This window comes from Gadus macrocephalus, chromosome 9, assembly GCF_031168955.1.
Source record: "Gadus macrocephalus chromosome 9, ASM3116895v1".
Lineage (NCBI taxonomy): Eukaryota > Metazoa > Chordata > Actinopteri > Gadiformes > Gadidae > Gadus > Gadus macrocephalus.
The window spans coordinates 8,824,021-8,846,520 of NC_082390.1; the positions used below are offsets into that span (position 1 = coordinate 8,824,021).

General features: G+C 48.0%; 1 protein-coding gene across 1 annotated transcript in view; it reads left to right on the forward strand.

Moving 5' to 3' along the window:
- Positions 1–22,500, forward strand: part of brsk2a (BR serine/threonine kinase 2a) — a 61,502-nt gene that overhangs the window by 8,538 nt on the left and 30,464 nt on the right. The window contains exons 4-7 of the mRNA XM_060061574.1: positions 8,319–8,435; positions 14,222–14,255; positions 14,638–14,706; positions 18,821–18,967. Coding sequence (XP_059917557.1) covers positions 8,319–8,435; positions 14,222–14,255; positions 14,638–14,706; positions 18,821–18,967 — 367 coding nt within the window. The remainder of the gene's footprint in view (positions 1–8,318; positions 8,436–14,221; positions 14,256–14,637; positions 14,707–18,820; positions 18,968–22,500) is intronic.

The window sequence follows — 22,500 nt, forward strand, 5'->3', positions numbered from 1 at the left end:
GAACTGGGTTATGGTACACAACATTACGAATTATCAAGAAGAAGAGTATATGTATTGTCTGTATCATAGAAATATGAGACTCTAGACTTCAGACCAGTGTAATCAGCAGAGAGAAGGTCCTAGTATATATATGTTATGACTTATGTAGAAATCAGACCAGTGTTCTCAGCAGAGATGTTTCCTATATGGATGAGATATCTAGACTCAAGAACAGAGTTATCAGCAGAGAGTAGATCCTAGTATCCTAGATGGATGAGATATCTAGACTTAAGACCAGTGTTATCAGCAGATATTTGGTCCTAGTATTCAATGTGAATGCCGCCCCTGACCCTTGAGCAAGTCTTTAGAAAGTTTGAAGAGCTGTCATATTTATAACGCCGGTCTCACCTCGGGTCCAGTGAAACAATCATCCCAGTGGACCCATAACAAATCATTTACATAATACTTCACAGCCAATTTAAGTGTTAAACCCAGGGAACGGAGAAGGGAGGTTTGGATATACGAGATGTAATGTGTTTTTACTCCTTTATGGTTTACGTTTATGAGAGGTATTATAAGATTTAGCCCGGTGTTATTTCATTGCAGAGCTATTATTGGGATAGTTATCCACGTCGGTGCTGAGAATGCATTGGTAGTCTGAAGGCTCGCGTGTGTTTTCAGCGTGTTTGCATTGTTTCATCGTAGGATTACATGAACGAAAGGCCCTGATTTCTGATTGCATGTTTGTTAGCGACTTAGCGTGAGGTACATTTGTGTTTTCCCTTGTTCTTATTTTTAAAAGGTCACTTAGACTGTCAGGGTCTGAGTCAACACACATCGTTGCTGAGGACCAGATCACTGATCTGAGCCTCCTTTCAATGTGTGGCTTCACCCTCAGACAGACAGACAGATGGACACTGAGGCAGACAGACTGACGGACAGAATGGCACATAGACAGACAGACAGACACACTGAATGACAGACAGGCAGACAGGTAGAAAGACATAACGACCAACAGACAGACAGATCAACAGGCAGATCAACAGACGGACATTCAGACAGCCGATAGACACAGGGAGACAGACAGACCAACAAACAGAAAGTCAGAAAGACAGCCCCAACATATTAAACTCTGTAAGCTCACCGGGGCATTCAACCACCAACCAAAAAATAGACATCAACAACAACACCCCCACAGTCACATCTGCCATCCTGTCTGCACGGCAGACACACAGGAGCTTTTAAAAGCAGCGTCTCTCTGTGGCTCTCCCACGTCTGGTGACTCACCGCAGCGAGAGGAGGGTCAGTGGGGGAGAGGAGGGATGACGTGTGCCACTTCGTTATCCTTCCTGTTGTGAGCTTCCTGCCCGCTTATTAAAGCCTGCATTCTGCTCCTACGCTAACACGCCGCAAATACATCTCAGGGAAAAAAGGGCAGCTGGATAGTTTCAACCGTGCGACAGCCAGGTAGATAGATGGATGGCTGAGGAATACAGATAGACTGATGGATAGGTGGATACAGAGATAAAACAGGGTTTCACATGTGTGATTTACAAGGCCATGTAGCTGACGGACACGAGCATCTGTATAGAATAGTGTACCAGCAACACTGTACAGCAAGGTCATAACACACCATAGCAGACCATAGCACACTCTGGTGCTTTAACCTGCCCTTTTTAGGTTTCCTATAACACTATGTTCCAGCCAACTGTTGATTATCAGACAGATAATATATATTTAGATTGACATCTACATTTACATTTTGGGTGTTTAGTAGTCGCTTTGATCCAAAGCAACTTACAATAAGTACAGGAACAACAATATATCACTGTCTGTACAGTAAGGATGTTCATAGAACCAAGTGTTGAGCACTAACAATCTCTAGGTTAACCCATTCCCTGTGTACAAGAAAGATAGCTAGGGTAAGATGCTAAACGATTCTAAGTACTATTTTAAGTGCCCGGCCGTGAAAAATGCAATAAGTGGTTACATTAAGTGCCAGGATGTACAACATACAATAAGTGGGTACATTAAGTGCCAGGCCGTACAACATAATAAGTGCGTATATCCCTGAATATCCCGTCCGGTATCAATAGAGTCATCTTGAAGCGTACATGTTACAGAACCCTGAAACAGAGAGGCCCTTACAACCACACTGTACATATCCACCAGTTGAATGTTAGATGTGTTGAGCAAGGCAGGAAACATGCACAAGTCTGTAGCACACCTGTGGGAGCTGTGCCGAGAAACAAGTCAATTGGCAGGCAGGCACACCTCTGTCCCGCTCCGCAGCTCCTGATTGGCTGCTCCGTGGAAGTGACTACACAGTGATTTTTATCTCAGACAATAATGGATGGAGCGAGTGCAGTCCCTCTGGGACCGGTCGTTGACAGATGATTGAGAGAACTCTGGATGTCATAGATGTCAGAAGTCATGAAGTCACTCATGCAATACCTTCCCCATACCTTTTCTTCCGGATCACAGAGGTGTATATAAGTCATGTTTATGCGTCCACGAGCCAACCAGGCCCTGAGGTGAAGGCGACAGCTTTCATCCACCTGTGATTACAAATACAAAGAACATCTCATTCTTTTTCCCAAATGTCGTTGTGTTACATCAGTTTTATGTCCGGCCCGAACCAAATCATTAATTTCATGCACAAATATGCGCACACACACACACACACACACACATAAATACACACAGACATACACACAAACACAAAGTATGATTTTAAAGATTCAAAAAGTATCCCAAATGTTTCAGAATCAGGAACCTTTTCTTGCCCATATGAAACATCAGAAACGAAACAGAAAGCAGACACACACACAGACAAACACACACACACACACACACACACACACACACACACACACACACACACACACACACACACACACACACACACACACACACACACACACACACACACACACTTGTACACACCATCTGCCTGTACCAGCGTTACATTCCAGCCGCCCTCGACAGCCCATACGTTAACAGCGTCTGTCCTCCAGTTAATTTGGCCTGTGGATCCATGGAGCTAATCATTAACCCTAGAGATGGTTTCATTAACCCAGTAGAAGGGTGGAGACCAGGAGAGCACCCTGTGTGTCATCATTAGTTTTATATTGGCACGCCGGTCAGCTCCGTGTCTCAGGCAAACCCATCATCTTTTCCACTGTCGGAGCCTGGAACACAAGCCTGGCAGAACCTGAGATGAACACAGACATCTGGTCTGGACTGGACCTGTGTTTGCACAGCGGGAGTATAGGTCTGCATCAAGGGGTCAAATTGCATCGGAGGGGGGATGAGGGATGAAGGCAAACACAGCGTTTGTCCGCCCACTTGTCATACAAGGCCAGGTGGATACGCCTGACAACCCCTCCTCATATATGCCTAAACACACAAACTCTGTGATCGATAGTGACGCTAACACCCACCTCCTGCCCGGCGGCCACTAGGGATTACTGATGGTGTTTGTTTCCTTCAACACCATCACCATCACCATCACCACCACCACCATCATCATCAACATCACCACCACTACCACCACTGCCATGATCACTCCATAAGACATGATACTCTTTGATGCAACGGTGGTTTGATTAACACAGTCTATCTTCCATCACCGGAACGTCTCTACTCCCCCGACTCCCGCCTGAGACCGCAAAACCACTTGTCTGTCTGCCATTCTGTGTCTGTCTGTCTGTTTTTGTGTTTCTGTCTGTCTGTCTGTCTGTGTGTCCGTCGGTCTGTTTGTCTCTGTGTATTTTTGCAGGGGGCCTGTGTTTTGGGACAATCTTCCTGATGGCCTCTAACAACACAGGATTGAGAATGATTACATATTTCCTCCCCCTGGCTTCACTCTGCTCTGATTGCCTGGTCCTGTGGTGCCCGTTAAAGGGCTCCAGTTACTGTCACGGGACGGGAGGATTCCTCCCATGCTGGTGGGCTTCACGGGGCTCAGATGAAGAGGGGAGCGAGGGGAAGGGCAGAGGGGAAGAGATTGGAGGATAAAACGTGGAATCAGATACTGGAGGAAGGGCTCTGTTTGTGTTGGTACATGGGAAGATAAAGTACATCGATTGTGTCGAGAAATTCACCACAATCGATGTATTCTGAGACGAAATCTAAGGTCAGATTCAATTAGACCTGGAACAGAAGTAAATACTGCACCATGTGTCTGCCTGCACTGTCATGGCTGTGATCACACAGAGAGCTGATGGTTTTACCTCAACTTTGGCAAGTGCGTGCATTTCTGCAATTTGGTTTTATGATTATCGTTGACTTTGTTCATAAAATTTAAAATTTAAATAGTAGATTTCAACAAATAAATTGTTATCAGATCATTCTCAACCACATCACACTAGCTCATGCACGATCCAAAAACACAATCGACCACAGCCAAATAAATAGGGCAACAGAAAACCCAAAATGCTGTTTACTGCTATCACTAATTACTCGCTTTAGGCCAAAGCACAGACAAAAATCATTTGGCAACCAAAAAAACATTGTAAATAAATGAAATACAAAAATACAATGACATTATTCTCATTACGGCTAACCCCGTTAGCTAATGAGTGTTAGCGCCTAGTGCGCGGAACAGTTGGGAACTAGCGCTCATTAGCTTTGAGACGACGGGGTATTAGCCTAAAATAATTATCTTGTTCTCTTTCAAATTGGGTCAATGGCTGCACACAATAACTCGCTTTGAGTAGATTAAGACGAGGTGGAGAGAGGGCTGGCACCGAGGTGACTGGAAGGTGTTCTGTTTAGGAGTTATGATACTGTGACACTTTCTGTCCATTAGCACTGTTCCCAGGCTGATTTCGCTAATTGCCGGGGAATATCGGGTGCGATAAATCATAGTTATAGTGAGGAGTTGTGGGAGAGGGGTGATATTTAACGTTTAACGTGTATATTATCGCTGAACACCGACGGCGAACATATTAGTCCCGGTTATAGCTGAATACAGCAGGCAGCCGAGAGCTCATCACCAGCGACATATCAGAACTAGAATGGATATTGTGGGATGTGAGGCCCAGGAGGAAGGCATCATTACCGCCATCTGTAATAAAACACGACAACTAAAGACTATCAGAGACGGAGGTGCGAATGGTAACAGCCAATTAGAAGCTTGGTGTTGGATTGGAGGAATGGTCGGTAACAGCTCCTCTGGGGTGTCAGTCTCCTGGCTTAACTACATGCACAGACACTTGTGAAGTGTACACTCCAGCGTTTAATGCACCAGCAGGGGGCCGCCAAAGTCTAAGGAGAGACACTAGCAAATTCAACCAGGCCTAAATATAAGTTTAGTTTTCTTTTATCTGTATTTGGTGAATTGCTGTACTTATACTCTTGAGTATTATTGTGAGAAGTACACTTAATTTTTTGTCCTTAAAAAATAATAATTATATTCTGTTAATCGCAGTCTTTTAGGTCTCTCTGTGTGTTTTTGGTTGCATTGCTTGGAACTCAATTTAGGCTATGGTGGAATACACAGTCTGACTAAATGAGTTCCTAACACAATCTAACTTTTAGCTTTAAGTATTCGGACATTCATAATTTAGGCATATAACTATAATTTAGTCTCAATAATTATATTTCCAATAATGTCATTCCGATGGCAGTACACTTTGGGCGTTTCCTAGCTTTTGTCTTCTCCTGTCCACCTTTATTTGAGGTGTATCATTAAACCGTGGACACACTCACACTCGCATACATCATTTATTTATCCAAATCAAAAGTGGATCATTATATTCTTGCAGACAAAGGTTATTATACATACATATAAGCATACCTGGGGTTGTACATTAACAGCAGATTAACATTCATGTTCGTGGAGCCAATCAAATGAACTGCTGCATTGCTCCGGGCTACTTTGACATTTTACCAGCCGAGTGATTTCTCTCAGCCAGTCATCACAGAATATGATGAAAAATTACTCAATTCGTTTGAGTGTGTTGTTTCTACGCTAGCTACTTTACCCTTTCGATATATTTTATGTAGAATAAAAAGGACCGTAGCATGACCCGGAGACAAGCAGAACGATATTATCATAATTTCATTGATGGCGCGATCATAGCGAGAGCGCTAACAAACTAGCTCGAGGCTAATCTCTCAGGGCAGGAAATGAGTCTGGCCCAGCCGCCGCTGTCATCTGAGTTCAGACGCTCAACGCGATCAGCCTCTCATCAAAGTCAGACACATCCAGCGAGCGTTACATCAACAATGAGGGGAAGAGACGCAGACAGATCCGACGATCACAATGGCGGCCGTTCCTCCTGGCTTTAGCTCCCTCCTGCTAATCACCAAATACAACATTACATAGATCAAAAGACTGGGGGGGGGGGGGGGATACACAAGGAATAATAATCTGATAGACAGACAGACAGACATATAGAGGTAGTCAGACAGACAGACAGACAGACAGACAGACAGACAGACAGACTGTCTAGACATACAGATAACTAACCACACATATATATTGATAGAGATACATAGATAAATAGATAGATAGATGGATAGAGATCTATATGAAAAAGCTAGATAGGTAGATAGATGGATATATAGATAGAGAGAGATAGATCAGCAATCTAATAAGCATTCGTAACCTAATGGAGGGTGCCCGACGCAGTCTGAATGGAATCTGTGGCCGGGTGAGGCTGCATACCTGTTGTGCCTTGAGTAATCAGTGTTCACAGGTTAAACTAACCATCACCGCACACACCGAGTGAGAGATCTCCTGCATGGCAGCATGGAGGCACCAGGCCATGTGTCATCATCTGGAAACCTTATAATTTACCGGCTTCAACACAATCACCCTGTGTGTTTTTTCTGTAGGAGCCCAGTAAAAGCCACCTAGGTGGCGTTTAGCAGACACCTAGGTGGAGTGTAGCAGTAGACATTGCAACAGTGGGAGAATAATGAACAGCCATTGACATTGAAACCCAGCTGCGATAACACACTTTTAATGCAAAGTAAGCCTTTCTGTCCTCCCCTTCGTGAGGAAGCCCTGACAGAACCGGCTGGTCATCTCCTCTCTCCCTGTGTCTTGGTGAATGATGAGGGGCTGCTCCTGTGAATAACCTTCATGGACTGACCAGTCTGCTGCTGGCCGGGGGAACGGGGGGGGGTTCGGGGTAAATGGAGACGGTGGGGGGCCATCTTGGCTCGACACACAGCGGGGGCCCACAGCCGCGTCTGCTCACAGAACAGAGCCTGTGAAGGAGTGGAGGTGGTGGAGGGGGTTGTTATCATGGTGAGGGAGATGGTAGAGGTGATCATGGTAGAGAAGATCATGGTGGACGAGGTGGAGGTGGTTGTGATCAAGGTGGGGGTAGTGGTGGTGGAGGTGGTTGTGATCAAGGTGGGGGTAGTGGTGGTGAGGTGGAGGTGGTTGTGATCAAGGTGGGGGTAGTGGTGGTGAGGTGGAGGTGGTTGTGATCAAGGTGGGGGTAGTGGTGGTGGAGGTGGTTGTGATCAAGGTGGGGGTAGTGGTGGTGAGGTGGAGGTGGAGGTGGTTGTGATCAAGGTGGGGGTAGTGGTGGTGGAGGTGGAGGTGTTGGAGGTGCGGGTGGGGTTGGTTATCGGTTACTAAAAAATAGTCCAAGAACGTTTGTGTGCAAAACCCAATTGTAACCCACAGAAAACAATTACAAAGTGTCTTCCTGCACCACTCGTGTTTGCCTCACCACTCGCCGTGCCTCACAGCCCTCCCTCCTGCCATGCCTTCCGCTGGCAAACCACAAGTGCATCTCTTATAACGTGTCTGTCCGGACCCCCCGTCCCGTCCAGTTAAATGGGTGCTATCATGCTTTTTCGACTTTTCCCTTTTTTTCGACTTTTCCCTTTACTTTAGACTGCTTTATGACGCGTGTATACATGTTTTATGTCTGCCAAGCTAGACAAATCTAAATCCGAGCCAGGGGAGGGTATTTGTGCCCATGGGGAACGGGGACCTCAATAAGTGTGTGAAGTAGCCTGTTCGCGCTCAAACTTTAGTAGTGGGCGGTGCTGAAGTGCAGAAGTCGTGCCTCCCGGCTACAACACGCAATGTTTGCAACTTCTCGGGGGGGTGAATTTGGCGACTTACACACAAAACGTTCGACCAGTCCCAAGTGAATGGGCGAGCTAACCAATCACAGCCGAATGGGCTGCTCGGGAGGGGGGCCGTAAAGCGACACGATACAAAAAAGAACTATTTTAAAGACGCTGAAATTGGTTTTGTTTGAGACACTGTTAGAATAATAAGGGTGTAACCCTATTCTAGTAGTACCCCCAAATGCAATTATTCACCCTTAAAAAAGGTTCCACCTCTGCTTCCCCCCCCGCAGCCACCGCGACCTGAAGCCGGAGAACCTCCTGCTGGATGAGAAGAACAATATCAGGATAGCGGACTTCGGCATGGCTTCCCTGCAGGTCGGAGACAGCCTATTGGAGACCAGCTGCGGGTAAGGGACACGCACGTCGGCCAATCACAGGCCTGGTCTGCTTCGACTATGCCCGCCTTGCCTCTGAGGCGTATTTTCAACTGAAGGTGGAGGCTAGAATGGTGTTAACTTTTTTTTTGATGACGACAGCGGTTTTTTATTTGATTGAAGGTTACAGATTTGATGAGGTGTGTGAGCGGGCATACACCAGGTGGCAGAGTTAAGTAGAGACGGTGGAGTTCCAGAGTGTGTGTGTGTGTGTGTGTGTGTGTGTGTGTGTGTGTGTGTGTGTGTGTGTGTGTGTGTGTGTGTGTGTGTGTGTGTGCGTGTGTATAGAGCAGACTCGAGGTTACTACCCTCTCTCTGAGCTGTTCTGATCCTCTCCATCCTCCAGCCGGGGCAGGCCGGCCACCGTCCCCCCCACACTGCTCCATGAGGCCCCATCAGGGGGGACAGACTACCACCAGGGACAGCCTCATAGGAGGGAGAGACCCACAAGGGGGGGAGAGACCCACGAGGGGGGCCGCCTCACAGGTGGGAGGGCCTCATGGGACACAGCCTCACTGTGGGGACAGTCAGGGGATCACCCCATGGGGGGTTACAGTCTCACAGGGGGACAGTCCCACACGGGGGGGGGGGGGGGGGCAGCCTATCCGTGGGAACAGCCCTACAGGGGGAAAGCCCCTCCTTATAGCAGAACGGTCATTTAACCTGCAGTCTGCATCACAGTGCTGCATCACAGCTGTTGTAGAATCCGTTTGCATTGGCTTTGAGTCTCTGTTTTTATCCTCTTTTCAGAAAAAACGATCCAGATATGAATATATGTACGTATATTTTTATAGGAGTACAGATGGGAGCCGAGCAGCAGATGCGAGCCCAGGCAGTGATGGGTCTCCGGCTCTCCCCTGTGGGGTCATAAAGCACAAAGCCTCCAGGTAGAGGAAGGCCTGGAGGTGTCACAGAGAGAGAGAACAGGCAGACAGCAAGCAGGCGGTCGCCTGTGAATTACAGGCTGCGTCTTGGGTCTGAGGAGCACGAGGCAGGTTTATTTATACAGCGCCATTCATGGTGCCTCACAAAAGAAAAATGTAGAAACATGAAAAGGAGAATCATGAAAAGATAATTCCTTTTTTTTTTTTTCATAATGGTGTACGGATAAAATGGATGAAATAAGTACACAAACAAGACGGAAAGAGAACCCATGTAGGCTGGCCGTTTTTAATAAAAGCTCCGGTAAACCAATGTTTTGAGCCCTGATTTGAAGATTTGTGTGTTGAGGCAGACCTCACCTATTCTGGAAGTTTGTTGGATCTGAGGTGGTCTGGAACCCTGGGGGGGGGGGGACTGTGAGACCTCCTAGCCAGCTACAGGCGTGTTCCTTGCGTGAGCAGCACACGGCCGTCGATGTGTGACGTGGCTCGTCTGAGTGCAGCACTCATAAAATAAACAGGACAAGATTAACCTTGTTACGGCGGTATGGTCCTGCTAGTGTTGGCAAGATCCCTGAATCACTCATCAATAGAGTCCTTGCTGACTTTTATTTACTAATCTATGCACAGCGATGATGACGGCCATATGATATCGCTGACCGACAGCTGGCGGATGCTCGTCATAACTCGTGTTCCTGGGATGATCTTCCTGGTGTGTGGGTCCTGTGTTGCGGGCGACATCCTAACATCTGTCCCCAGCTCAGACCGCGTCCTGCCTGGATTAAAACGTCACCACCAGTCAAAACCACCTTTTGCGTGCGTGCGGGCGAGCGGGACTTAGTTGATCCCTGACCCCCCGGACATTTTGTCCTCGGGTTTGTACATTAGTGACCCGCTCATCCACTCGCTCTCATGCTCTCTCTCTCTCTTTTGCCCTACCTCTTTCTTTCATGCTGTCATTCTCTCTCGCTCTCGCTCTCTGTCTCTTTCTATCCTCTCCCTCTCTCTCGATCCCTCTCACTCGCTCTCTTTCGCTCACTCACTCTTTCCACCCATTTCATTCACTGTCCAACTGGTGGCACATTTGACTCACCTCCAGCGACCGGCAGTCTAGCGATGGTCAAAACAAGGGTGAAAAACCTGAGTGAAAAGCCATCGGTGGTGAGCAAGCCATGGCTGCTGTGGCTCATCTCTGGAGCAGGATCCCCGAGTGGAGGGGTACTGCTGTGTGCACAGGTTGTCCTGCTCCTATTGGACCTCGTTCCACATCACAGCCCCGCCATCCGACGCAGCTGTGGTGCATCCACTCTGTCCCCGGTGGCCGTGTAGCCAGAGTGTTTATAGCGGCCACTCACTGGTCGACAGACACACACACACACACACACACACAGAGACACACACACACAGACACACACACACACACACACACACACACACACACACACACACACACACACACACACACACACACACACACACACACACACACACACACACATAAACACATACACACACACACACACACACACACACATACACACACAGAGCGCAGTTGTGTAGCGTATTGTGCTATTATCGCTCATTATTTCTGTTGTCCCAGGTTGTACTCTTCTACCTGTCTATCAATCTACTTTATTATTTTTCTACCTGCCAGCCTGTCTGTCTTCCTGTTCAGCTGTCTCCCTGCCTGTCTGTCTCCCTGCCTGCCTGTCTGGCTACCTGCCTGTCCGTCTCCCTGCCAGTCTGCCTCCTTGCCTGTCTGTCTCCCAGCCTGTCTGTCTCCCTGCCTGTCTGTCACCACCTTCCTGTCTGCCTCCTTGCCTGTCCGTCATCACCTTCCCTATCTCCTCTCCCCACACAGAGAAGTAAGCCGCATGCTTTTGGTTATCGATGGCCTCGGTTCGCTCTCTCGTCTCTAAGTGGAGATATGACAGTTTTTAATTAAACACATTTATCTGAAGCCCGCTGAGCAAGCGAGACGCTGACACAAATGTATTCCATTTTCCAGGGTAATGACACTCTCTTCAGGGACAGATAAGGCTGTGTCCCCCCCCTACTCTGGAGGACCCAGGCACCAGGGCCACACTCTCAGCCATGCAGAGCACACACGCCTGCAGCGCACGTGCCCAAATACATACACACGCAAGCTCACACTCGCTCATGCCCATGCACGTACGCTCACACTCGCTCATGCAAACGCACATGCACACGCATATGTACACACTTGCTCAACGTGCAATTCCTACTTTACATATTTATCAAACTATTTGAAATTCACTAGACTCTCCGTTTCTCTCTCTCTCTCTCTCTCGCTCTCTCTCTCTCCAGGTTATTTCCTCTCGCCCGCTGTGCGTTTTACTCTTTTGCTATAAATAGGTGAACATGTGTACACCTCTGCAGTTTCTAAGTCTGTTCTTGGCCTAAGGTGAGACGTTAGGAATGCTCATGTTAAGTGGTTCATCGCATATCAATAACGTTCTCGTCCATATCGGGGTCAGGGTTCAGTCTCCTAAAGACCAGAACAGAGACCAGAGAGACAGACGCAGCATTTTCAGGATTCCAAGTGACTTCTGCACTTCTTCTTTTTTTTCTGGAAGTTGAACATGAGCCCAGTGCGGGTGTTTCTGTCTCTCGGTCGACATTTAAATCTCCACATCGTAAACCTCGTAAACCGCCGTCTTTTAAACACATTTATTTTTTAACAAGCAGACACCCTCCTCTTCTCGCTGACGGTTTTCCAAACCCGTAGCCGTCATGCTACGGTCGCCATCGTCGTTCTTCAGGCTGCCTGAGCTTCCATCAGCGCCCGGCCGTAATTTATGCCTTCACACAAACGCCGCGGCAGCAGAACGGGGGTGCTATTTGTCGCTGGTTGCGTCTTCGTGGTAAAAGTCCACCATTTTCTAGCATGTCGTTACTATTGATCGCATCTATGCGACTTTCTCCCTTTCTACCTGTTTGATGGGTGTCGTGTCGTGTTGCGAGATGAGCTTCAGCCAATCAGAGATTAATAAGGTGACACCCATGAAAGGGTGGGCACACCTCGACTCCTTTAATGCGTTTTCATTCATCTTCCGTTCCTCTGTTGCCACCATTTACTCTTGGTACGTCGTCCAGTCCAGATTGAAATAATGTAGTGATATATTTTACAGGCCACAAATTATTTAAATGTTCTATCTGAGAGTTTAATGAGTACCTCTAGTAATTACAGAGCAGTGGGAGTTTAGTGCTGCTCCTGTACCGACTGTGGTTTATTATTGTCGCCCATAATTGTCCTACATTTTGCTGCAACACGCAAAATGCTTTCAATTAATTGTTGAGGTTTAACAATGCTGATATTTTTGCGCGGTTCCCATGCTTCCTGTTTAGGTAAATTGCAATTAATCGAAAAAGAAAACACACATTTAGCGATAAACTAATTAGTCATTAACTCATTTTTACAGAAATCACTGAGCAATTCACTCAAATAAAGTGCTGTGTCAAAAAAAGTGCTGTGAATGAGCTATAAAGCAGCTCTCTTTTGAGAAAGTTTGAAGCCAAACGAGGAAGATAAGATGTTGGGACACGAGTCTCATTAAACTGTAGATCGCATTGAGTAAGTGTGACCAGCATGGGCTCATATAGTCCACACTGGTGCTTCCAACACGATTAGTTCCATAGCTAGGACTGAAGAGGCAGACGGAGCAGCCATTCACTGACGAAGCATAGCAAACAGTGATTTCAGTTCCTGACCCTTAAGGTAGGAGACGGATTGAGTTCACCAGGATTGACCTTCACCCTATGATTCCCCAGCATTACCCTGCAGGGTCAAACATCCTTTCGGTTCGAGTGTGTTCATGTAATGCTGTTGCCTGTCGGATTGCAGCATCTCTTCCCCAAATCCTCTTCTTGTTGTGCTCTTCCCCTCATCTGCATAAACCCGCTCTGACACCTGCAATCAGCTCAAACCGCGTTTGCACGCGATGATTCCCGTTCTTGCACTTCCCCTACAGACGCTATGTTTTCTTTATTCACCGCGACTGTCTCTTTGACAGCCGTGGGTGCTGCTGTTCTCTGTGGAGACAAAGACAACAACCAGCGCGCTGTGTTTACAGAGCCCTAGACAGGCCTCTCATTAGGGCCAATATCCTGCCATTAGTCCCCACTCAGTGGGGCGGGAGTGAGCAGGGAGGCAGGGGGGGATTGGAGGGGACCGGGCCGTCAGCACGGTTTGCAGTGTGCCTGGATTTCCTTTTACTCGTCGCTACGATTCTTGTAGCTGAACATTGAACTTCCTCCACAGATGCTGGGGGGGGCGGTTATCAATCACTGAATAAAACCAGCATTACGCTCTCTACCTCTCCGTCACATGAGTGGAAGTCCATGAATTAAAAGCTCCTGATTGGGGAGCACCTTGCTTCTCTTCCAAGCCCCGGCACAGGCTGCCACCGTTCAAAGAGAGGCTCCTGAATCTCGATGTGATATTGATGTGTCAATCTAGGAATTGGATTGACTGTCAGGCGTCCAGGTGCTGTAAAGATTAGTAGGTCTATTCCCCGCCTGTCACACCGCGGTGCCCTTGACGGAGTGGCCTGGAGGACCATTAGTTTACAATCTGTCCCGTCCCTTCTCAAATAGCGATTTGAACATTTGTATTACGTTGGAAGTGTTATTGTATTATTTGCTCGGATATGATGGCAAAATTATGGCTTGTCACCTGACAGAAATTGGGATCGCTTTCAAATGCAACTACGAGCGAATGCACCTTTCCTTCATGTGTTTATTGTGCATATGTATGTTTCTCTCGCTCGCTCTCTTTCTCTTACACCCTGTTTCTCTCTCCAATGATCCATCTCTCTCTAACGGTCTTTGTCTCTGTTCTCTTTTCCTCCCCAACAGATCTCCACATTATGCCTGTCCAGAAGTCATCAGGGTGAGCATGTGTCACCCTTTCTCCTCTTGTCTTCTCTCTCTCTTAGTTTCTCCCTCTTTCTCTTGCTCTCTCTTTGTGTCTGTCTGTCTGTCTGTCTGTGTCTGTCTGTCTGTCTGTCTGTCTGTCTGTCTGTCTGTCTGTCTGTCTGTCTGTCTGTCTGTCTGTCTGTGTCAATCTCTCTCTCTGTCTGTCTGTCTGTGTCAATCTCTCTCTCTCTCTCTCTCTCTCTCTCTCTCTCTCTGTCTCTCTCTCTCTCTGTCTCTCTCTCTCTCTCTCTCTCTCTCTCTCTCTCTCTCTCTCTCTCTCTCTCTCTCTCTCTCTCTCTCTCTCTCTCTCCCTCCCCCCATCCCAAACTAACGTGAGTCTCGCTCGTCCTTGGCAGGGAGAAAAGTACGATGGGAGGAGAGCCGACGTGTGGAGCTGTGGAGTGATTCTCTTCGCCCTGCTCGTGGTGAGTTTCCTCCTCCAGGGGTCAGGGGTCACAGCCAGGCTGCTGCTGCCTCTGACTACCAAGGTGCCCTTGGGCCAGACATGTGGCTCCCACACGGCTGGCTGCCGTCTGCTGGTGGCTTTCTATGTCTGACACCGCTGCGGGTGTGTGTCTGAGTGTTCGTGTGTGCATATGTGTGTGCGTTTTCGCAAGTATGTATGCTTGTGTGGGTGTGTGTATGCAGGCCAGTGTGTGTTTGTATACTATGTTTGTGTGTGAGTGTTTGTGTTTCCGTATTGTGTGTGGTTTCATGTGAGTGTAAGTGTGCATTTATGCAACTGTAGGTCTATGTGTGTGTTTGTGTGTGTGCGTGTGTGTGTGTGTGTGTATGCGATTGTCTGGGTGGGTGTGTGTCTGCGTTTACGTGAGTTTGTGTGTGACTGTGTGTGTATGAATGTGCGTGTATGCAACTGTGTGTGTGTGTGTGTGCATGGGAATGCGTGTGTGCGTGTTTGCAAAAGCGTGTGTGTGTGTGTGTGTGTGTGTGTGAGTGTGTGTGTGTGTGTGTGTGTGTATGCAAGTGTGTTTACGAGTGTGTGGGTCAGATGATGGTAGCAGCAGGTGTGAGGAGGTGACAGGCGTAGAGACACCCTCAAGGTTGAGCTGGAGAAGATCAGACCACAGAGACGCCTCTCTGTCCATCCACCTTGTCCACAGCCAGAGCTGCATTTCCCAGCGTAGGAGCAGACAGCATCGCAGAGCAGCAGTAGACCTCATATACCTCAGTGCACAGACAGACAGCTTGACACAACATGATGAACTGGGAGTGAAGTGCAGTGGAAATGGATCTGGGTGGACGAAGGTGTTGTGTCCGTGTAGCGCAGTTGAAAGGTGTTCAAGGCGGGATGTTTGGGTCGAATTTCATTCATGTTTTATTTTTGGAGGGAAGCAAATGTTCGAGGCTGTGGAGTTGGGGGGGGGTTGTAACACTTTGCATATTGCACAACCCCTCCTCCTGGTCTCTAAATGGGAAATGGTCTGCATGTATACAGCGCTTTTCTAACCAGTGGCCACTCAAAGAGCTTTACAATATTTACTTACATTCACCCATTCATGCACACTTTCACATACCGACGGCGGTGTCAACCATGCAGCCCGTCAGGAGCAGTCAGCGTTTGGCGTCTTGCTCAGGGACACCTCGCCACTCGGCTAGGAGGAGCCGGGGATCGAACTAGCAACCTTCCATTCACCAGCGAACCCGCTCTACCTTCTGAGGCACATGCCGCCATCTGTAGTCAGTGCTGGTGCCCGGTCACATGATGTGGTTACCGGGCAACCCTGGACCGGGTGCTGTCTCTGTGTTCTGACCCCTACATGCACTCCTTCATGCCTCATTTATCTCAGCAGACCGAACAAAGAGAGACAATGCAACATTGAGGACAGAAGCTTATTTTGTGTGCCTTCATTTGGCGGTGGATCTGTTCAGGTGGGCTGGCTACACTTCACAATAAGGGATCATTAATTACATGAGTTAATGCAGTAACAAAAAATGTGTTTGCCATTGTCTCTCTCTCTTATCCCCCCACACGCCCCCAAACCAAAATGTAAAAACAAAGCAAAATAGAAGAAGCCAAAAACGAGTACTGTAAAATCTTTGTTTTTCCCAGCATGCCTCTGTCTGGCCAGGAGAGCACCATTTGTCTGATGAGAGACGACACTGCTTCTCCCCAGCAGTTATCCTCCGCTCACATCATCTGTTACACAAGCCTGCCCCCCTCCTCTACTGCTCCTGTCCTCAATCCCAGTGCCCGAGTTCTCTGAGCTCCAGTCCGTCTAGAGAAGTGGTTCCATCGGTCTAGCCTCATGTACTCCAGAGTCCTGGACTTCCAACGCTAATATCTAAAATATATTTACATTATATTGCAGTCATCAACTTTCTGCTTTCATGTTCTGTTTCCATGAAATGATTGAGCCGACAGAAAGCTGCAGAAATGGTGGCTAAACTCAATGAAGTAGTAAGCTATTGAAACATGAATGAACATCGAAGCATTACTTATTTCAATTCATTCACTCAAAAGGCCCTTGCGACCCACTAATGGGTCACAAACCACAAGTTGAGAATCTGGAGAATCTCTCTCTCACTTTCTGTCTCTTTCTCCCTGTCTTACTCTCTCTTTGTGTCTCTCACGCTCTCCCAATGTCTCCATCTTACTCTGTAAATCTGTCTCTTCAGTCTGTCTTTCGATCACTCTCTCTCTCTCCTTCTTGTCTTCTCTCTCTCTCTTACTATCTCTGACTCTCTTGCGCTCTCTTTCTTGCTGTTTCTCTCTCTTTGTATCGCTCTCTCTCCATCTCTCTCACTTACTCTCGCTCTCTTTTTCTCTCTCTTGCCTCTCTTTCTCTCTCTCTACATCTCTCTCACATCCTCTCTTTCTATCCATCTCTTACTCTTTTTCTCTCTTCTCCTTTCTCTCTGTCTCCCTTTTTCTCTCCATCTTTCTCCATCTCTCTCTATCTCTCTCTCTCTCTCTAGCTCTTTCTCTCATTTCCTCTCTCTCCAACTCTCTTTCTCCATCGCTTTCTCTCTCTCTCTCTCTCTCTCTCTCTCTACCTCTCTCCTTCGCTCTCTCAGTACTTCTACCTTTCTTCCTTTCTCTGTACCTCTCAGTCTCTCTCTCTCTCTCTCTCACTCTGTCTCTCACTCTCTCACTCTCTCCGACTTGCTTACTCTCTCTCTCTCTCACTCTCTCTCTCTCTCTCTCTCTCTCTCTCTCTCTCTCTCTCTCTCTCTCTCTCTCTCTCTCTCTCTCTCTCTCCCTCTCTCTCTACATGTTTCTCCCTCCCTTCCGCTCTCCATCTCTCTCCCTTCCTCACTCACTCTCTCTCTCCTTGTCATTTCCTGCTGTCATGTGTGCTGGGCAGAGGCTGTCATTAATCAGGGCGCCACATCTGTGTGGCGACAGCGCGCTCTGATGAATGAGTCACATGACGGAGCGCCGCGGAGAGAGAGGGGGATTAGAGCAGACGGGCTAATCATGGTAAACACCCGTTCTCTATTTACTATTTATCTAGCCTCCCCAGAGCCACGGCACCCGGAGACACTCTGTGACACCCGGAGACACTGAGGTCTCTCTCCGCCCTGACCGGAGTGACGAGGGGCTGTAGTGGCCCAGGAGGTAGAGCGGGTTGGCTGCTAACCGGAAGGTTGCTAGTTCGATCCCCGGCTCCTCCACCTCGAGTGTCGAGGTGTCCCTGAGCGAGACACCTCACCCTGACTTCTCCTGACGAGCTGGCTGTGGCCCTGCGTGGCTGACACCACCGTCGGTGTGTGCATGAATGTTAGGCGATATTGCAAAGCGCATTGAGTAGCAACTGGTTAGAACAGCGCTGTATCAATGCAGTCCATTTACAATTTAGGGGAAATGTTTGAAAGATGTTGGCAAAATCGTTAAAATGCCGAGCTCGAAGCAGGTGGTGTAGCGCAGCCAATCACAACCACACCTTGGGGCAGATGTGATGGTTGCTCCTCACTTTCTCCCGAAACGTAACCTTCATTTCACCTCTGGCATCAATGAAGTGATTCATCTTATCCATCTTTTATTTTGTGATTTCATCAGACGTGGATTCCGATTCATGATGACAGACTAGGATTATCTACTCAAGTGGTTTTGTGTTCGAAGCCTATGTGTTGAGCCATAACTGGATGGCTCAACACATAGGCTTCCCAATAGGTATCCCAAAGCAGGATGCCCGATGTCCCCAACGGCCCAAAATGAGATGAATAAAATACCATTCAGGTTCTGAGTTGACGTGTCTGACGTGGACGATGCTTGAGTGAGTCAACGGGTCGGGGGACTTTGGCTGATGCTAGTTTTTTCTCCCTCTCGACATCATCTGCTCTCTCCTAACACCCGTCGACTGCCTCCCTAATTCACCCCCTTCCCTCTCCTGTCTCCCCCATCTCTACCTCCCTCCCCCTTCGCCCCCGCACTCCTCCCCCATCATCGACTCCCCCTTTCTCCCCCTCCCCTTCCACCATGCACCCCCACCCTCCCGCCTCACCTCCCCTCCATTGCCACCTCGCCTCCCCCATCATTTCCTCTCCCCCCTCTTCCTCTTCCCCCCCTCTCCCCAGGGGGCCCTGCCGTTCGACGACGACAACCTGAGGAACCTTCTGGAGAAGGTGAAGCTGGGGGTCTTCCACATGCCCCACTTCATCCCCCCCGACTGCCAGAACCTTCTGCGGGGCATGATCGAGGTGGACGCCACCAAGAGGCTCACCGTGAGTACCGCCACACCTCCGACCCACACACACCCACTGAGAATCTATGCTAATGTCAGAGTGTTATCAGGAAGGAAGTGTACAACGCCACCCCCTACAGGACGGGAAGGGGTTCTGTCGGTTTATTATAAGTATTTGTTCGTACTGGCGTTCAGGAGTCCATAATGGAGATGACCGTGGGTTGAAGAGGACAGGGAAGGACTTGTAGCGTGGGATCACAGTTGGGAAACGAAGCTGCGGTCGCTACATGGCTAGCGCTAGCTCTGGTTAGCTTGTGCTAGCGGCTAAACCACCGGGCCGCCAGAGAGGAGTCGGTGTATGTACATTTTGGGGTGTATGTGCATATTTTTCATATTTAACATTTGTATATTTTATCACCCATACTGTAGTTTTATGTTCAAGTTTTGCTTATTTTATTTATATTCTCCATTTCCATTATTACTTGCATAAGTAGAAGCGCAGTGACAGAAATGATGTTGTACTCTAAATCTGAGAAAAACACAGGTTTTTGTTTATTGTTCTCTATTATATTAAAAATAATAAGAAAATCCAGGGCCCGACGTGCCTTGTCTGCTGAGCCCTTACACCACCTCCCATGTGGGTTCAAGTATTTATTTATTCATCCGGCTCCATGGCTTCATATCCGCGATGCAGTGATGAGTAAATCTGATTTTGTCAAAGCAGCAGGAAGATACATACATAGCTGTTATGTTTTCTCCGAGCATCATTCCCAGAGCTCTGTCGGATTCTGGAAAAAGAGGAAAAGTGTTATTTTCTGAGACGGATATCAAGCTAGGAGTAGGGATTTTTACATAGACGGCCATAGAGCCACACTTGACTGAAAGTGGCCATTATCAACGCCACGGTGGCGAGCCACTGGCTTGGCAGAAGAGGTGGCTAAAACAAAATGTCAGAGCGAATGAAGCTGAAGCGCTAGATAGAATAGCAAGTTGTAGTTTGAAGTTTATTTTATTTTAGAGCCCTTTAAAAACGACAACAGTTTACCAAAGTGCTGTACAATTCAACTATCTAGTTATAAAACAAACAAATTATATAAAAACAATGGAAGAGGTGGCTGAAACAAAATGGCTGATGTAGCGAATGCATCTGAAGCGCTAGGCTAGAGAATAGAAGACGTAAACTTGCGTATGCTATTCTCTGGCGCTTCAGACACATTCGCTATGTCAGTCATTTTGTTGAAGAGACTCCTTCTAATGCTTGGCTGTTGTTGTACTCTTGCTCTGAACTGCTAAACATACCAGGGCACAACATAACACAACACAACACTCATCACAACATACAGTAACAAACAGTTCCCAACATGGTCATAGTGGAAAGGTTTCTGGAATGACAGACAGACAAAGCAGCAGGGACATAAGAATAGTTGGATTCCTATTCATGTAAAAGTTATAATTAAAGTGGACACCTGACAGAGATAAATGTGGCGATACTTTCAAAGTGGACAGCAGTATACAGTATATATATATATATATATAGCGTACACTCATGCTTCTTATTTGTTTGGGGATTTCAAAGCGATGGTACTTCATCGGGTTCTTGCTGCCCCCTGATCTGACCGTTTTCAATACCCACAATGCCTTAGAGTTAGTTACGCATGCATTTCAGCATTTCTCCAGGGATGCTGGCCTAGAATTCATAAGCATACATCCGATGGAAACATACAAACAAACACTGTGGCCATCCATCATGAAGCCTGCATGGGCCCCAACTCTGTCACCCAAACCGGGCTCAACTTCATTATCACAGGTAGAAAAGAAGGAATATAAATAAGAAGAATAAGAAGAGGTAGAAAGGACAAGGGAGTTTTATTTTCTACATCTCTGATTAGTATACTTTATATAAAGCTTTTACGTCTCAGGCTCTCCATTCGATATTCATGAGCAGTGATTGTTAAAGTGTTATTTTCTGATCCTTTTTCGTTGCGCCAACACATCTGAAACAGAACTCTGTGTGTGCAGACGTACCTGGCGAGAGACCTCTCTGTGGTGTCGGTTGTGAACAGAATTCAATGACATTTTATTCTATCACATTTTATTTGCATAGCCCTTAATCACCAGTACAGTCTCAAAGGGCTAAACAGGCCGTATGTTTATGACACCCCCCTGACCCTGGCCCCAGAGAGGGCAAGAAAAACTCCTGTTATTAGCGAGGAAGAAATCTTGAGCAGGAACACAGAGTTGGGGATCCGTCTTTCCAGGGAGGATCAGGAGTGCAATGGGCACCATAATTGACATACATACATGCATGCATAAATACATACATACATATAGGCAAAACATGTTAAATCTTTGATAGGGTGCTGGCCGGTTAACCATAAGGGGAGTCCAGGCATCCAGAAGAGGGCAGAACGGGGCTCTGTGGAGCGTGTAGTTATTGTGTTTCTCCGCGACCTTGGAGCGCGCCTCGTCTCAGGGTCTGCGTGTAATGCATCAGTGATTTGTTTCCTGGCTGTCTGGCGGAGGAGGGGTCACCCTGGAGTCCCTGGAGGGGGGCCGCAGCACCCTGGGGGGTGGCCTCCCATGACCTTATATGTGTAGCGACCCACTCTGTTGCTGCTCCGCACCTCCCATGGGGATCCGCTCCCTCCCTCCTTCTCCCCGCCATGCTTCCTCTCTCTCTCCTGCCCGCTCTCTCCCTCACATGTGTCCTTTCTCCCTCTTACACGTTCTCTCTCTTTCTTGATGTCAGTCCATCCCTCCCTTTCTGTCCTCTCTCGCTCTCTACTACTCCATCTTTCTCCTCTAGCTTCACGCTTATTTCTCCTGCTTACTCTCTCTCTCCCCTTCCTCTGTCTCTCTCTCACTCCCCCTCTCCCTCCCTCTCTATGTCTCTCTTTCTCACTCTCTCTCTCTCTCTCTCTCTCGCTCTCTCCCCCCCCTTCCCCATTGGTCACTCAGCTGTAATCGTCGGGGATGTTCTGAGAGTAGCGCCGTGGGGGTCTCTGACCTCACAGAATGTCAAACCCTCCCGCTCGCTTCGGTTAAGCGTTATCCTGGCACTCCCATGCCGACGTCCAATCACAAAACACGACAGCAACCGCCCCTGGGCTAACCTCATTCCCGAGCGATCTTCATCTCATCCCGATGAAGGAACGTCGGGAATGGCGTGCTTTGAAAGGGCAGATCGCTGCCAGAGTGGCCATGCTTCCGAGGGAGCCATATCCATTTCCCGTCGCAACTTTCCATATTGCTCTCTTCACTCTTCATGAAGAACATATTTATTATCCTTCTCGTTGTTCTTTTTTTTTTGCTTCTTGTTGCTCTTCTCTCCCTCGGGGGAGTGAAGCCAACACAACACGGCTCACAGGCGACGGTGGCTCAGGAGGTACTGCGGGTTGGCTGGTAACCGGAAGGTCGCTGGTTCGATCCCCGACTCCCCGGAGTGTCGAGGTGTCCCTGAGCGAGACGCCTCTCCCTAACTGCTCCCTGACGAGCCGGCTGTCGCCCTGCGTGGTTGACTCTGCCGTCGGTGTGTCAATGTGTGAACGAATGGTTGTAAGTCGCTTTGGATAA